This window comes from Mirounga leonina, unplaced genomic scaffold, assembly GCF_011800145.1.
Source record: "Mirounga leonina isolate KUSES-001 unplaced genomic scaffold, KU_Mleo_1.0 Mir_127, whole genome shotgun sequence".
NCBI classification, from domain to species: Eukaryota; Metazoa; Chordata; class Mammalia; order Carnivora; family Phocidae; genus Mirounga; species Mirounga leonina.
The window spans coordinates 10,214,246-10,232,925 of NW_023270316.1; the positions used below are offsets into that span (position 1 = coordinate 10,214,246).

An 18,680-nucleotide genomic window follows, 5' to 3' on the forward strand; every position below is an offset into this window, starting at 1 on the left:
ATATATATATATATATCTTAGTAAAATTAAACACGATTCCAAGGAATAGAAAACATTGTTTATAAAGGTTTTATTCATTAGAAAGGTGACATCATCCCAAGTAATTTAATTCTAGTTGGTTTATTGTTCAATAAACTTCTGTAATTCAGGATGGGCCTTTCTTGCTAATGCTGGTCTACTGACCTAATTCATGTTTCATGTATGTGGATACATTCAGCCTTAGTGACAGAGCTTTATTACGTTGAACCCAGATGTCCACTGTAAGACTACAACTCTCTCCTTGGGGTTTGCTTTTATAATAACCACTGTTGGGTAAAATGTATTACCACCACAGATTCAACTCTCGGGGTCTGAGTGTGCAATTCACGTGAAGAGGTAAACAACGAGGTGGCGTGGGGCAGTTTGGTGGGAGAAAGATATATTGTAGAAAGTTACAGTGAATCTCACAACTGACCATTGGCTAAAATAGTCTAAATATGTGGTTAAAATGTGTGGGAGAAAGTTTATACCAGAGACCGGGGAAATTGCCAGAGATGAAAGAGACTAGGAGCTCACCAAAACAAAAAGGATTTCAGTGTAGATTCTGTTGTCAAATATGACCCCAAGCTATGAGATGTAATTGAATTAGAGAGGCCGCTATGCTGTTTGAAATTTGGTCGTGGCAGCTCAGATTCCACTGTTGAGACCTACACCCACACGTGTCATGCACCGCTCAGCAGCCTTCCGTTCGACACTCTGCTTCATGGTCCCGAGAGCCCAGAGCCCTGAATGTGGACCACAGATGAGCCCGTTTTCTTCTGTGTTTGTCCTTGAACGTAGTGAATGCCTCCTTTTGATTCAGATGCAAAACTTGTAAAATGTGTGTGTTTGTGGTTTGTCTTAGAATAATTCAGAAAGTGCCACTATAATTTTTGGTGAGGAAAATTTTTGTGCCCACTTACTTCATTCAAAATATGTGATTTTTCTTTTTAAAACTTAATTAATATACTTGTAATATCTCATTCCGCAAACGAAAATATTCCCCTTGGCATGCATGTGTGCACAGTCATCTTATAAAATTGCAAGAAGTAAAAAAAAATAAGATTTTTCTTCCAACAGAAAACTCATAAATATTAATGTAATGGTACTATTGAGCTATCCACTGTGTGGCAAATACTTTCTATAAACAAATGATGTCTTAGGATCTAGGCTTTTAGCCTTCAACAATCTTTAGAGATGAATAAAATGTCAAATTCAAATGTAGACTATTGTAAATATAGTCCAGAAATGCATTTTTAGGTCTCTCCTTTGGCCTAAAATTGTTTAACCTCCAAACTGTTCATAATAAGCCAAAGGAGAAATTTTGAGAAATCCCACAACTGTTCCATTTTCCCCTGTGTCAAGAGAGGAAATTCAATTCAGTTCAAAATACCTAATAAAGGCAAATCATATGCGAGGCCCTGAGCTAGATAGGCACCACAGGGCAGAGCTACGGAATCAGAAAGACTGTCAAGTTAAAAAAGTGGTTCTCAACCAGGGGTAATTTTGCCCCCCAGGGGATACTAGGCAATATCTACAAGCATTTCTGGTTTTCCCAACTTGGGGGATGGGAGTGCTGTTGGAATCTAGTGAGTAGGGGTCAAGGATGCTACAGTGCACAGAACAGCCTCCCCACCGCAAAGCATTATTTTGTCCCAAATGTCCCTAGTGCCAAAGTTGAGGAACCCTGGCTAGAGCATCAACGAAGCCAATGATACTTCAGGATTTAAATAACAGTGAATTCTACGTAAATCCAAACAGAGAGGACAACTTACCTTTGAGTGGCTTCAGTAAATTTCCCACTTAAACTATGTAAATCTCTTCTTTTCCTATTAGTTATGTGGTTTCATCAGAATATTGCTCTCTGGAGCAGTTCTAGAGTTTAAAAATAAAATTTCATTGGAGAGTAAGTTATATAAATGCAGACATGACAAAACAAATGAACGCCAATGAAGCACCACCCATCCCATCTTGAACAAGTTGTATTTCTGGTAATGGAAACATGCAAAGATCAAGCTCTTTACGTGTGTTCTCTTATCTGATCCCCTTTCAGGACTGAATATTTGATCTTTGCAACTATAGTCGCTAAAGGCATCCATTTGGAGTCTAGGATGGGGATTATATCCTTTCACAGTAAAATATACTGGTTAAGAGCAGATTATTGAATGCACTTTTAGATCACAGACATTCATGTGTAGTGGTAGAGAAACATATAACTTCATTCTCCCTTCCAGCTGAGGGGGACACTCAGCCTAGAAGGTAGAAGAGGAAAAGTCAATCAGCTGATCTCCAAAAAGGGTGAGATCCAATCAAAGTTAGCCAGAGGAACAGAGAGAGCAACTTAGGAAAGTTGGAAGGAAACTGATGTTCTTGAGTAATGAGAATATTGTCATTGTCCCCCCCATAAGTGAGAATCTGTGCCCTGGTGGGAAGTGAAGACAGACAATGAGATAAGTTTCATAAAAGGTACAGCAGGCTGAAAATGTTGAAGGACCAGATAAGAAGACAAGTATCTATAGCAGGATGACCTAGGTAGAAGGAGGGATGACTCACTCTGGAAGTATAGGGACCACTTCTAGACTCCTGTAGCTTGCTATGCTCTGCAAAGCTAAGAGCAGATTCCAGAGGGATGGAGCCAGAGCCAACATCCAATGGGATGGATTGCCTGACCTGGAATGGGGCTGTCTCAAGAGGATGTGTGTTCCATATCACTGGAGGGATTAAAGTTCAGGAATGTTTCTCCAAGGATCCTAATATTGAGAGAGGATGGAATGGATGGTCCTAAAAGGAACCTTTGTGGTTCTATTGGGAATTCTGAGCATGGGAATAAAGGTTGTTATTGTTCATACTAGGGCCTGATATACTTATTTATTCAACTGTCTCAAGGCTACATCACCAATTCTAAATGCCCAATTTTTTTCACAATGGATTGGGTATCGCCATTATTAGAAGAGCGCCACATATATTTTGTATTTGAAGAGGAGTCTGATGGTGGGACCTCAGGTTAGTAGCTTATTATTAGTTGTCACTACAATCTTGTGGCCCTGTTTTTGAAAGTTGAATGACTCAATGGTGATGTGTAACCTAGGACTAGAAGAAACAATAGGGAATATTCCCAGGACACAATTTATCACTTTTTTTTTATGGAAAAAGAACAGAAGATAGCCAAGCAATAAATGTAATACTAAAGGTAGTCAAAACAATGGAAATATATTTTTTTCAGAGCTATAAAAATATCTGCTATTTCTCAGTATATGCAGCCTGTGGAAAGTTCCAGGGTATTTATTTTCTAGATGTAGGCTAATGGGTCTTCTTATCCACTGAACTCAAACCACCGATGGACAAGGTCAAGAAGGATGAATGAAATTAGAATTGATGAGCTGAGTGTCGTGATTTTGTTTCTTCTACAACTTGAATTTTTGCTTTAAGAACTTGGGGTCCAAGAATGTGGTACAATTCCAGTAGCTTCGCAGAGATATTTTTGGAGCAGGCCACATTGTTATACAGAAAGAGGATGCATTCTATCCCCACATGCTCTTGTAGAATCATTATTCATTTAACAAAATGTGGTTTTTTCAGCTAGCAAGTTTAGTTCTATAATTAAAACAGACTAAAAGTATTCTGGGGTATATCTAGAAAAAATATTTTGTATGTATAATATATAATATTTTCTAGAAATTTCCCATGGTGGATCAAACAATAGAGGAAGACTTTCTGGTTAGGATTTAGTGTGGGCTTTGAAATCTATACATGCGTATGTGTTTTAAGTGAATTTTGAAAGTCAGCAAAACATAAAATCAGTTGTAAAATAATAATTTTACATAATTTGCTTCCAAATTATCTGTGCAATATTCACAGGGAGGAAGAATTAATACAAAAGCAGATATTTGAAAAAGCCTTCATATGTCTTAATACCATGATAATTGTTTAGTTTATCAGCAATTCTTGAGTGGTCACAATGCCAGGTACAGAGGTGAAAGATAGTTTTGTTTTTTTTTTAAAGATTTTATTTATTTATTTGAGAGAGAGAGAATGAGAGACAGCATGAGAGGGAGGAGGGTCAGAGGGAGAAGCAGACTCCCCGCCGAGCAGGGAGCCCGATGCGGGACTCGATCCCGGGACTCAGGATCATGACCTGAGCCGAAGGCAGTCGCTTAACCAACTGAGCCACCCAGGTGCCCCTAGGTGAAAGATAGTTTTAACTTTGAGTGCTCACCAAGTTAGTTAGCTAATTCGTGCTAGTGAGGGAGATAAATGAGGCAGCAGGACTCAGGACACAAGATAAGTGAGGTGGCAGGTGCGAGCCGGGCTCCCTGGGACGTCTAAGAACGCAGTGTAGCTTGAGGGCAATGGAGGTGAGCAGGGCTGCCTCACAGGACTCAGCTAAGAGAACCAGAGAAAAGAAGGGGGCAGGGGGGAGACAGAGAGCAGTGTGTGCAAAGTAGTTTGAGCAGCTCTAGTTTTCTTCCTCAACGTTGTCCACTTACTAAAGAAAATAAGATGATCATAAGCTTGATTTTTGTCAGTTTAAATGGTGGTGAACCATTGGGAAATCTTTCCAAAAGGGATTTTCTTTTCATACACTTCGCAAAGTCAGGAGCAGAAAAGTGATGAGGAAGGTCTTATCCAATTGCGTTTGCTCCTGCAATTCTTAGTAGCTTCTTCACAGCCTTTGATCCAGGGTAGCTCACAGGTAGGGGAAGCACTTCCTTCAGTAGTCAGCATTGCTCTTGGAGTTTTTTGGTTACATTTTCACAAACATCTCATCTCTTTGTATGAACAAACCCTGCTCTTTGAGCCACATGGTGGGTTTCTACTTCTTTCCCTTTTTTGTGTGTCAAAATAGGAAAAATGAAGGAAACTCTTCGAGATTAGAACATATTATTTTTGTACTTACTCCCAAATAGCATATTCCCTGTAGATTTAATAAAGAAGGACCTGGCCAGATATTGGAAGGGTAATTCAGTGTTCCTTTAACCTTACATTGACAGTGCTCATATTTTACCTGTAAATGCTCAATTGGTATAACTATTAAGCTTTAACAGTTGTTCATAATGGATTTCTGTAGCCACATTTCTGTTTTAGTTCAAATAACTAGAGGAAAATAAGGGACATAAATGATTTGTTTTATGTGAAAATTGTCTTTCATATGCAGTCCACAAAAGCAAAATGTTGGACATTTTTCGTACATATAAATCATTAATGAAAAGAGTGACTTCTGTTTTCTGTTGGCGTTTTATTTTTTGTGCATGCTGTTCTTCTCTGAATCTTTTCCTTAAAAGCCATCTTCTTATATGAGTTTCTCAGTATGCTATATCCTTAGCCACCATAGTCCCTAAGGAGAAAAAAAAAAAGACTTCATTCAAACTAAGGATGGTAGGAGAAAAAATACTCTCTTGAAAGTCCTAGTCTGGAGCAAGAGAAAATAAAAGTAAGATGCTAAAGAAAAAAGAGTTTAAGACTTGGAACCTGATGGTGTGGGTACAGTTTCTGGTTCTATCACTTTCTACCCCAGGCAAATTCATTAACTAGTGACCTTCACTTTGTTTTTCTGTAAAAGGATGTGATGGATAATACCTGCTCTTATACACACCTACCCACCTACCTGCCTCATTAGAGGTTTCCTTAGCATTGAAATATGTAAAAGAGCCTTGACACCAAATATGATTTACAAATACTAGTTGTTATGGCAACAACTTTTCAATGTACAAAATACGATTATATGAAGTTACATTTCATGTACAGTACTTAGCGTAATAGGCATTCACTAAATGAGAATACGCTTTCCCTCTTTCTCAGCTTTTCTTTCAGAGCTGCTTCTGTCCCATTTGTCCCCATTTACCACTAGGCTTTTCTGCTGTTCTGCACACTTTGGTTCATTGATGCTGTAATTATTCTTCCTGCATGCACAGGCTCAGAGAAGCAGCTGGTCACCAGCCAACTTTAGGAACCCCCTTCTTAGTTTGGACATCTGATCGTATACATATTCTCATTTTAAACTTCTGTGTGATTAGAACATACATGGGTGGATAATTAGTTTTATATCCTCTAATAACCTGTTTATGACAGTGGAATCTATTGGGTGCAAATGTTTATAGTTTTGTGAATAACAACATGTATCATATTTGTTTTACAAACAACTTTAATTCAGCACTCTTTTTACTTATGTGTTTTTGCACAAAATCACATTAAGCAATTATTTTCAATTTGTACAATAACAGTACTTAAAATTTATTCAGTACTCACCATGTGTCAATGCTTTACAGAAATGAAATTATTTAGTCTTCACCACCCTGTGAGATATTATTTACCCATTTTACAGATGGGGAAAACAAACCACAGAAAGGATGTCAGGAGGCAGGGTATCATCACAGTTAGATATGCAGGGCTTCTTTCCAGAATGCCTGGGTTAATTCTACTTCCCCTATTATTATCTGTGCATCCTTAGATAAATTACTTAGTCTTTATGTGCTTTAGTTTTCCCATCTATAAAATGGGGAAATAATCACATATCCCTCATAATGTTATGAAAATTGAACACTGTCTTTCCCCAAAATGGCATTTTAGATTCTCTGAACTATTTAAAGATCTGTCTGCATATATATATTTTTTTCTTTCTTTCCATCATCAGCAGTAGCATTTCCAATGAGATAGTTCTCCTAGACAATACAAAGTGCCATTTGATGATTTACTGTCTTACGTTTCAGCGTTCAGTAAACACCATGGAATCCGAAGACAGGCTCCATCATATTAATTTTTGGAGGCCTAGGAACTTTAGTGTCCCTCTGAGACAGTGACTTCAAATGAAACCCAGTTCTCAAATTTATTTCATTTTGGCTGAAACAATAACAAGCGCTTTCAGCACACTCAAAGTGTTAAGCCCCAAGTGGCAAGCTTATACTTTACACATTATTTTTTATTACAGCTTTACTTGGTTTGAATGTTCATTTCCTTTTCCAAGCTCTTAGATGCATTTAACAGCTAAAGATAGAACATAAAGTTATTTTATTGCTTGTGAAATTGCCCTGGCTTGAAATCAGAAACAACTTTATCAAAATCCTAAGAATAAGCGCAATCAAATGTTGCATGTGATTTCAGTCCCTTTAAAAGAGTTTTTGTCATTGAGAAAATGAGCATGGATAAATATTGATTTTTTTTCTGAACAGTGTTTCCCCATTTCCTGAGCCCAGTGGTAACTCAGTCTGTTCTCTTGTGTCCTGACAGGCACCAGCATATTCACAGTCTACGAGGCTGCGTCCCAGGAAGGCTGGGTGTTCCTCATGTACAGAGCAATTGACAGCTTCCCCCGCTGGAGGTCCTACTTCTACTTTATCACGCTCATCTTCTTCCTGGCCTGGCTTGTGAAGGTACTGCAGAAACTCGTCCTAATAAAATCTGTGTTTTCCGGCCGTTTCTGCAGATCTCTTGTTTGCTTTCTGTTGCCCTCCGCTTCCTCATCCCCAGTCTTTAGTAAACGTGGTTTGTGATTTTCTTTCAGAATGTATTTATCGCTGTCATCATCGAAACATTTGCAGAAATCAGGGTACAGTTTCAACAGATGTGGGGATCGAGAAGCAGTACTACGTCAACGGCCACCACGCAGGTACCGTATGGAGGGGTGGTGATGTCCTTTCCCACTAGAACACGGACATATCCGGCCCCACCCTCAGTGGGCCTTGATGGAACTTGGGAAAGCCCTCTGATAAAGGCCTTCTACCTCACGCCCATGGAGGGAGCTATTCAAAAATGCTGGTGCAAGAGCCCAAGCCCAGACCGACCAGATCAGCTTTTCTGGGTGATAGGGTGGATTCGATATAAAGCCAAAATTGTCACCCCATTTACTATGTACTGTTGATTTGATTTGGCCATTGTAAGTCTTCAGAAGGCTTACAGATAAAAATGGAAACTGTAGAATTTCCCATTTTTATAAATATTTATTCATGTAATTGAAAACCAATATAATGGCCTTTATGTATAGGAGTAGAATTATTTGGGGAATATAAGGTATATTTCATTCAGAACGAGCCAATCACAGTATGGTAAATTATGAAGAAGACTCCATAATGCATACCTGTGATTTTTGAGGAATCACTATATATTCAGAAGGGTGCCCCTATACTCCCAAGAAATTGGGAGTGCCCTAGAATTTAATTATAAGTATCAGGGCAGTTACTACTTTGAAGGGCAATCCAGATCCAATGTCTTTGTTTTTAATTTTGGTTGGTTTTGTGTGTGTGTGTGTGTTTGGGGGGTTCTGTTTTTGTGTTTAGAAAGAGGCAGGGAAGGTTTATATATCTTAGTCTAATTTGAATCTTTATAAAAGAGAGAGAGAAAAAATTCCTGAATCAAGAATGAAATGATTTTAATGCTTGTGACTCATTATTTTAATATTCATTTTTAAGAGAAATTTAATATAACTTTGTAAATAGTTTAATAGGACTTTGTAAATAGTGGTCTGGGGACAAAGGTATTTGTGAAAGAGCCAAGGCAAAAATTTTACTGTGAAAATCTTCAAATTGAACTTTTATTAACTATATGTTAAAAATGCTATTAAATGTGCTAATATTTGAAAAAGCCCTATGCAGCATCTTGATGGTGTTGTGAAAGTTTGAATCATCTGGCCAACTCATTATAGATGAAATAGTATTAATATTATTCAGTTCTGGCAAGCAACTATTCAAATTTTCATGAAAGATTGTTTTAAAGTTATGAAGTTATGTCACAGATGACATGTAAAAAACCCCCAAAAACCTAGTTTTTATTTCTTCTGTCATCTCCTCCAGTGGACCATGAGAATTAATGAAGTTCCAGGTCCATTCTGGTCTGTCCTTTAAGTCAGGTGACAACCTCTGGAAGGTGTGTTTTCTGCTATCGGCATTGAGAACTAAATGGAGCATAGATCTATGAACTCAGCGCAGAACTCACATTCAGTGTTCCTGAGAGATGACCTGAGATGTCTTTAAAACCACATCATGCTCATTCAGTAACTCGTATCTGTAAAGCCACAGCTGAGAGAGTAGTTTCGGGAAGCGCCCCCACATCAGCCAGCGGTTCTAACAGAAAGTGAAATGCGAAGGGGACGTTCGACGAAGTTGTGCAAAATGGTTTTGATGCAAAATTAAACCTAAGCAGGAGGAATACGTTGGTAATTCAGAGGTAATGCGTCTAGGTATTCAGCAGAGGTCATCACACAGAGGACCGTGAAAAACCTTCCTGGAGAAAAATGCTGTGGCTGAGGACCCGGTTGCTGGGCAACCGGAGCTCCAGGCCGAGCCTCGGCAGAACAGCCCTCGGGCTGCCTGGCAACAGGCCCCGCCCAGCCGGTCGCCAGCCGCTCGGCGAGTGGCCCGGAGGCTTTCGCGTCTGGGGCGGGGGGGGCGCATCATTTCCTGAGAGCCTGTTACATTTGTAGAATCTGACAGAACTCTGCGCACAAGGGCCTCTCACTGAATTGTTTAAAACACTAAATCATCAGTTTCTAATTGTAGTAAAACAGGTAGGCATTAAGGAAATGAAAACGAAGATGGCCTTTTATTGCACAGGACACAGCTTTTCAGTAATGGCGACACTTCTTGCCACTCTTCAGCATGTGGAACATTTGCAGTTGTTCTGTGTTAAGTTATCCTCACAGAAGAGCCACAGAGGGCCCAGGCTTGGTGGGCTTGGTGGGGTCTTTGAGTCCATTGACTCCTCCAAGAGGGCTGTGTGTTTAGAGAGAAAATTATACATATTAACGGGATGAAAAACGGACTTTCTGAGATCTTAGGCAGTTTAAGAGGAATTGGCTCTAATATGGACTGTTCAGAGGCAAAAGAGAACCAGTGATGAGAACTGGGAGGGTTTTTTGTTTTTTTTTTTTAATTTTTAATAACAAAGCAACCTGCCTTCGAATCACAGCATCGAAACACATTACAGAAAAAATTAATGCCAAAGGACTTGCGGGGACCGTAATACAAACGTGTAACAGGAAAACAAAGAGAAAATGAAGTGGAAAATTTCAGAGTGGTAATCATTAGTTTGCATGAGCTCTGATGGGGATAGTGGCTTTCATACCTGCATAATTACTAGCCATGGGTCACTGTTGCCACCAGCTCAGTTAGCTGTTGGGTTAAAGGCCAAGAGACTCATTCATCTGTGACACAATGGTGCCCACATCAGTCCACAGTAGGCCTACCCATGCCACACGTGCGCAGGGGTATTGCACCAGAGCTGGATGTTGGGAGGGACAGACGTGCTACTAGAAAGTGTCCTGGACTTAACATTTCTCTAGCCCAGGCCTTTATTCTCACTCCTTAGATGCTTCACCTCAGACATCTGTCACCAGTCATGTGGTCTTCCCATCTACGCCGATTCATGGTGCGGATGAGCTTATTTCACTTTGCCTGGAGAAGAACTGAAAGAACTGTTCAACTTTAGGCCACAAAGTCTACGTTTTTGTTACGTATACTGATAAGAGACTCAAGGCAGGCTCTGGCAATCAGTATGTATATACAAATTATGGTCCAGCAGGGTCATATTGAGGGATATGGAGAGACAGGACTTGAGCCCTGAGGATTCCTGGATTTGAATATCCTGTTTTCTACCTCACATAACTGTTACATTAACCAATCTAAATTTTGTCGTATAATTCGGGAGACTAAAGAGAAATTAGACATCAAACATGTCTGCATTTCCGTCACTTCATTTTATACAAAGAAGTGACCTTGAGAGAACAATTTTACTGACAATTAAATTGATTCATTTGATTTTGGTCAACTGGAAAAAAATAATTTAACAGAGAAAATTAGTCTGCTACTGATCAAAGCAAATATATGCCCCAGGGATCCTTTGTGCAACGATAAGAGAGTATAGGATGCATGTACAGAAGATTTTTAGCTAGTGACTGACAGGATTGCTTTTGTCTTTTCTCCTTAAAAGGAGACACCCAGAATTTTGACAGCAACTTTAAAAGGCACTTTAAAAGGTTTGCATTTCAACCAATGTATGAATTCTCAGAATGAGCCTATTCACGGGGATGTGCTTGATTCTACCACTAGGAGTACCTTTCAAAATTCATTCTAAAGGGAATCAGAATCCTGTACATAGCACCCAAGAAAAACAGTTGGTAATTGGTGTCTTGGATCAAAGGATCTTTGGGCAAATATGCACCTCCATTTTGTCATTTAAAAATACTTATATGGTATATATGGACAGACGGTAGCTACACTTGTGGTGAGCACAGCATAATGTAAAAATAAGTCAGGATAATGCTTCGTGGAATAATTAAATTGAGCATATGTGTAACAGTATTCTGTAGAATGTCATATAGTAGGTGCTCTCTGTATATGTTGGAAAGGATGAAATAAGTAGCATACTTGGCAAAGAGCCCTCAGTGCAATCTTCGGAAAGTACTGATTCTAGGACGCATGAACATCTGATACACCATTTTTCTGAGTGGATCTTTGTAGGTTGGCATTGTTGAGAATTCTCAGTTTAACCATTAAAAAAAATGTTTTCTAATAAAAAGAAATACATATTAAGGTCTATGGATTTTGGCACTGTCCCTCACCACCTCACAAGTTTTCTTTGTACAAATAATCTACTACCTCTACTGCCAGGAATCTTAGGTATGGCATCTTTGCATTATCTCATATTTCCATCAATAATTACCCTTTTGAACACAGACTAATGTGAGGGCATGAATAAGTATGGCAAAGAAAATATTTAGTTATGTGTGTGAAACTGTGGTCTTGGGCAGGAATAAACATAGCTTCTAGTTAGTGTCTCAGAAAAATAAAAATCCTTAATTCCACCTTATCTCACTTTCAACCACACCCCTCCCCCTACATACACAAAAGGAATTGGAAAGAAAATATACTAGCATAAAATATTTATAAGTGGGAAATGTCTTCCAGTTGGGTGTAATATTGACGGATGACTAATTTTTGAGGGAGTAGAGTATGCAGTAAGATAATAACCCAGGCATCCAACAATCCAGGTATCCCATTCAATGAATATCAGATTTTAGTATCCTATACCATTCTGAATTTCATCACTTATGTATTTTAAGACAAAATACATAAAATTTTTGCTGAGCAGATTAATTTGGCATCATTAAAATAATTTCGCAGAGTCCACTAAGTGACATGTCAGTCTTCTACCATTAAAATAACCAGTCTCCTTCCCTGTGCCACATGCACAGTTCTTCTGTTATTTATCCCAAGAATATTTTTCTGTTGACTCGGTGAGGAATGTCCAGTAAATAAAGATAAAAAGTCACCACTCCCAGTCAAAAACATACTAGACATAATGCTTTGGAATTCTAATTTTTATTTTTTCCCCAGGTCTAATATGTAATAATCACCAGTATAATGGGGATAAAATACGTCCTATCAAGTCTCGTTGAGAAGAATATTTGGGCAATTATATGCAAAGCACATGTAAAGCAGAAAGGACCTGATGCATAGCAAATGCTCAATAAATGCAGGCTAGCTATTGCCATTATTCTTGTTAGATTATTATTCACTTAAGTTTTCGGTGTTCCAGTGAACATAATTGGAATGACTCAGGTTCTAAATATAAATCCACAAAAAGACAAATCTTTGATAACATAAAAACGGTAGAAGCTGGAGACATAAAGTAGGAGTTCATGATGTTCTGTATTAAGTGTCTCTGACTCATCTCCCTCTTTGTCTTGAAGATGTTTCATGAAGACGCCGCCGGTGGATGGCAGCTGGTAGCCGTGGATGTCAACAAGCCCCAGGGACGCGCCCCAGCCTGCCTCCAGGTGCAGTACAATACTTTTTTTAAAACTCACCCAGCAAAAAAGATCTGTGACTTCTATTTTATACAAGGAAGTCCACTGCTCTCCAAACTCTAGGTCTGCCCAAGTTTATGGTCCTGGGGTCAGGGACAGTATTTGACACCATTCCATATTCCCAGGACCCACCTTTTATTTATTTATTTTTTAGATACATGGCATGATTTGGTCAATTTCAAGTGAATGAAGGTAATAACATCACAAGTAATAACATCATGCCAACAGTATTAAATCAGTGAAGAATTTTGTTGTCATATTGGATGTTATAAAAGTACTCTACAAAGGCCTGAATTATTTAAGGGAGGGCAGTCACAATCACGATTCACTTAATTGAGTACCTTACCAAGTACCTGGGAGGGAATGTCTTAAGAGGTAGTCTGTTTGGCATCTGCAAGCTGAGCAATGTGACATAATAGAGCTGCTTCCTTAACAGGTGCACCTGCAGCAAACACAAGGCTCCGGGATTGCACATGGGTTCCAAGTCCTGGGAAGTGATCAGGGGATGTCCCATCGGGTTTCGGGCCTATGGATTTTTGGACTGCCCTGAGCTTTACTTAAAGCCCAATAAACTCCTTCTTTGCTTTGGTGGGCTACACTGGCACCTTCTCGTGTTTTGCCCCCCTCCCCGCCCCAAAATATCAATAATACTTATTCAGAACCATGTCACCTTTCCAAAAGGAGCATCCCTCCCACCCCACAGCCTTTTCACTCTGTCCACTTCCCTACTCTTTATAAGGGTGAAAAGTCAAGCCACGCCATCCTAGGGACTGAAAATTGACTCTTCCTCCTGGAGAATTTTATTTTCTTCCCTCTGGTTTTCAGTTACAAATCCTCTTCTCACAAGGGACTGATTTTTGTAGTTGCTTATGTCCCTCCCCAAAACTCGGAAAGGCTTTGTCATCTGCTTCAGGATTAGAACACACCTTCTTTCTTTCTTTTGGGTCATTCTCGAGGTGGGGGCTCATTGTGAATTTCAAGGATTACTACATGAGAAGCAAAATATTGTACTCTGAACCATTACAGGGAGCTACGTTCATATGGCCTTTGAATCATGTAGTGATTTGTTCCTGTCAGTTAAAAGAATGGCGAGGAAGAGTTTACACTGAATATTGATGATATCTCATATTATGTTGTGGCTCTCTTTCTGTTCTATATTGGATGTGACAGTGCTAATAGTTAAATCCTACAACTACTTCTAGTATTACCATTGCTACTGACGGTCATAACAATGACAGCAATTGTAGCTTCTTGCCTAAAACGCACTTTCACTTAGTAATCCATCGGCCGCTATTTACTGATGCTAAGAGAGTCCTGACCAAGAAAAGCACAGCCCCTGCCCTCGTGGAGCTTACTGAAGGGTACTTCAGGGTGGGTGGACAAAAACCAGCATTGAATTAGCAATTGCAAGAGTAATGAGGATTTCAAAGAAGTAATGCTGGATGCTAAGGGAATATACATTTTGGAGTCCTCACTCCTCAACGAGGTCAGGGAAGGCCCTCACTCGGTACAGCCCAGTGATGGAGAAAGACCAGCATGCTCCCTCAGCCTTCATAGATGAGGAGGTGGAGATCCAGAGGGCCTGGGTGAGCTAAAGTTGCACCTCAACCAAATGGAGAAGCCAGGACCTACACCTGGGTCTTCTGGTTCCTAGTCCCATGCTTTATCCAGTGGAAAAAAAAATATGCCAGGGAAACATAAGTTTGTAATAGAAATAATCAGGCCTGCTATGAGTACCAAATCAGAGTCTGACTGGGACCCTGAATACATTGCTTAAAAGGTATTAAAGGGCACCTGGGTGGCTCAGTCGGTTAAGCGCCTGCCTTCAGCTCAGGTCATGATCTCAGGGTCCTGGGATCGAACCCCACATGGAGCTTCCTGCTCAGCGGGGAGTCTGCTTCTCCCTCTCCCTTTGACCCTACCCCCTGTTCATTCTGTCACTCTCTCTCTCTCAAATGAATAAATAAAATAAATCTTTAATACCTGCATTAAATACTTGTGAATAGATGCCTCAAGGTTGCAATCTGGAATTAGAAAGCAAGTTAGCTTCTTTATCACAGAGATTTGAGATGGCAAGAGATAAATGACCAGGAGAGTGTAATGAGGAGACAGAACTATACAGGGATATAGGAAAATGAAGGTCAGTGGAGAGGTGGATAGATGTTAGGCTAGAATTATGTCAATGTGGCATCCAAGAGACCTGCATATTAGACATGTTTGTGAATATGGCAGCATGCTTGATAAGTTTTATGAATGATGATACATATGGTTTGAAATGAAGGTGAATAAAGTCTGACATTTGTTCAACTCAGCTTTTACATGTTTGGTCCTAAATCAAGCTTTCCAGAAGAGCTGATGTGAACGAGTACAGATGCAAAGTGGGATGGCCAAGGGATCAATCTGTTTGTAGTGAGCATGAGCTGTGAATAGAGAGAGTACATTTTCATGTCTGAGTGAAAAATTGATTAACCACTCATCAATTAATTAAAAGAGAAAAAATTAAGAAAAAATATTTAAAATGGTCATGAAATACTCATTGGCTTTTACTAATGATTAATGCCATCTAAAGCTAGGTAACAAGGAAATTTTCATCTGAATCATCCACTCACTCCTGTCTAGAACTATAATGATCTCTCAAGGACACCCTCAAGGACAAACAGTAGAATATATCACTTCTTTTTATTTTTAAAATGGGCAAAATGTGATATTACATTCTCCTAAAACATACATTAAACTATAGAAATGACATTAAAAAATAAGTATTTGCTTGAATTCCTTCCAGCTTATCCTCCCTCACCCCTTTCCATAGGTGGCCTAGAGGTCAACAATAAGAGCCAGTTCTTCTAAGACCCATTACTCCTGCATTTACTCTGTGTATCTCTTACAAAAACATCATTTCTGCTTCCACGAGGCACTGTCATTTTTCCGTGTTTCTTCTTTCTAGAACACTCTCCTGAGCCACTCAGAATTCAGCTCAAAAGTCACTTCCTTAAGGAAGCCTTCCTCATCCTCAAAGAATAGGGGATCAGCTCCCCTGGTTGTATATTTCCACATCATCCTATGCTTTTCTTTTGTGTTTGTCATAATTTTCATAAAATAAATTAAAATGGTATAATTCATTATTTAAAGTCTGTTTCTCCAACCAGAGGAAACTCGATGGCAGTAGGGACCACAGCAGTCGTGGTCACTGCCACAATGATTCCTGACACATGGAAGAGACTCCTCAATTACTGTTTACCAAACAAGAGAACAAGCAAGTGAAAGAAGGACGTAGAGCCTTCTTGGCTTGTGCAAGTAATCATTTGTCTTCTCATATAGAAGCAGCTCTATTTGTCCTCTTGGTCTGGTTGTAGGGAACCAGAAATTGAGTGGGTGATGGCAATAACACTATTTCTATACAAGTGTTTATTTCTAAGTCTAAAACAAGCAGTACATTGAGATTTGTTTGTAGAAAATACCCATCAAAGTTGGATAATTTTGGATGCTTTTGTCAGCCTGTCTCTTCTCCAGCATGGTGGCAGAGGCTGGACAGGACCTAGCCATGACTTCTGTTATTTCCCATGGCTTTCTGAATTCTTTTTAACTTTTCAGCATGCGAAATAAATAGGTAGGAATTTAGAAATGTAGATTTAGGAATAACCTAGTTGAAAAGAACCAAAACCAATTCCTATCTCAACCAAAAAAGTCAAACTTATTGGAATGAAGCATATGAATAGCTATAATTAAATTGACTTAGTAATTTTGCCATCACTGAAATAAATCAGAAAAATGATGTATGAATAAATATCTGAGAGTTGGTAAACTGGTCATCCAGAGTCCCCATCTGAGTATTAAAGGAACTGTTGATTTTGTCCTGAGAGTGGAACTTTGTTTTAAAATTTGACCTCGGGCGCCTGGGTGGCTCAGTTGGTTAAGCGACTGCCTTCGGCTCAGGTCATGATCCTGGAGTCCCAGGATCGAGTCCCGCATCGGGCTCCCTGCTCAGCAGGGAGTCTGCTTCTCCCTCTGATCCTCCATCTCATGCTCTCTCTCTCTGTCTCATTCTCTCTCTCAAATAAATCAAATCTTTAAAAAAAATAAATAAATAAAATAAAATTTGACCTCAAGTTTAAAACACAGAATATTTTACACAAAAACCCAAATATCCTACTGATCTGATAAAATAGGTAACCCATGAAATAAGTTGCCGTAAATATGACTTTAGTTCACAAAGATTGTATAGTAGTAAGTTGTGCATAAATTTCAATTATTCCAAAATAGTCTTTCCATAAATTTTATGTTTTCAAAATTTCAAAATTTTAAAACCACCAATTCAACATAAATGGAAACTGGCTTGAATGCCTTTATAAGTGAAGGACATTTAAAAACCATCTCTGTCCTGTTTCAGGTGACATTGCTTTGGATTTGCATACTCTTTTCATTGGTATTATTTCTTATATTTTTGCTTTCTATTCTGTTTTCTGTATCCTAGTCTCTTTTATTGGTATGAACATCTACATGTCTTTCCTGCCAACCATAAGTAATTAACTACTTTAATAAAATAGGGTAGATTGATGTGGCTTAATCTTCCCTCTACAGTTAAACTAAATACATGGTGGGACTGATGCTTCTTTGATTCTGGGTGTTAGATGTATAATTGTTTCTCTCTCTCTCTCTCTGTATGTATGCATGTATCTAAAAGATGGAGAGATATATATATATATGCAGCATGCATATATATATATATATATACACACACAAACACACATTTTTTTTTGCCTTGCAGCAATAAATCTATTAAGATTTTATATATTCCATTGAGCAGTGACAGGATCTGAGCAACAAGATTAGTTTTTTTATTGTTTCCCTACATTGCTACATACACACATATTTTCCCTCATTTCCAATGTTGCAATCATTGTGGTAGCTCTGCTTCCTCTGATTATGGAGGATTATTCCATAGCTGATTATGGAGCTATCAAATGAGTTAGGAAACTCAGAGGTCTTCTTACTCTTCTACAGAATGATAGGCTCTATAGAGCCAGTGGTAGAAGAAACAATAGGCACCTTTGGTCTGCAACTAAAAAGTCTACAAAACCTACTCTGTGTTCTGAGACACAAATTTTAAGTGTAATCATAGCTATAATTATAACCATATCGGGAGTCGTACACAGGCATTCAGGAAAAGGATTCAATTTGGCATCCTTAGGGTGGTCTTTTCTGTTTTCATAATAAATGAAAATGCATCTGCTCTTAAATTTAATTGCAAAACCGTAAGTTCAGAGCAAGACTTTCTAGGCTGTGAGTGATGAACTCTGTGGTAACACTTGTTGAACTTTTTAGTTGATTAACTTCGTGTTAACTTCATTAACTTAATTTTACTAGGACATTTTTCGTGTTTAGCTAGTTATTAATGAAATTTATACCATGTTTACTAAGGAACTTAGCCCCAGGAGATCTATGCAATTCCTTATAAATTCATTCCTAACTTAAGGACAAATAAGCAAACCTCCTATAGCCCCTGAAACACCCCTTCTCTCCACCTCTGTCCCGCCTAGAATGTCTTTCTGATTTTTTCTCTTCTTCCCTGTGCACTGCTGATGCGCTCATCATCTGGGGTCCCACCCCTTCCTGCCATTGGCCCTTATTAGGAACAAGATGACTCCAAGTGACAAGGAAAAGCCTGAGAATAGGGATGAGCCAAGCCCTAGACCTGGTTTCCTTTTCTTTTTGTCTGCAACTGCCTCAAGCACATGACTCCTGACTCCCTTACCTCTCACCCCTGCCTCCCCAACTACAGACATCCTTACTTCACTCCATGAAGAAACACCCAGCACAGCATTGTTCCAGAAGGAGAATAAGTCACCATATTGTAGCCTCTTAGACA

General features: G+C 39.1%; 1 protein-coding gene across 1 annotated transcript in view; it reads left to right on the top strand.

Annotated features, from left to right (window-relative positions):
• NALCN (sodium leak channel, non-selective) overlaps positions 1–18,680 on the top strand; it is a 295,448-nt gene that overhangs the window by 85,056 nt on the left and 191,712 nt on the right. Inside the window, exons 7-9 of the mRNA XM_035003104.1 lie at positions 7,243–7,385; positions 7,517–7,621; positions 12,698–12,784. Coding sequence (XP_034858995.1) covers positions 7,243–7,385; positions 7,517–7,621; positions 12,698–12,784 — 335 coding nt within the window. The remainder of the gene's footprint in view (positions 1–7,242; positions 7,386–7,516; positions 7,622–12,697; positions 12,785–18,680) is intronic.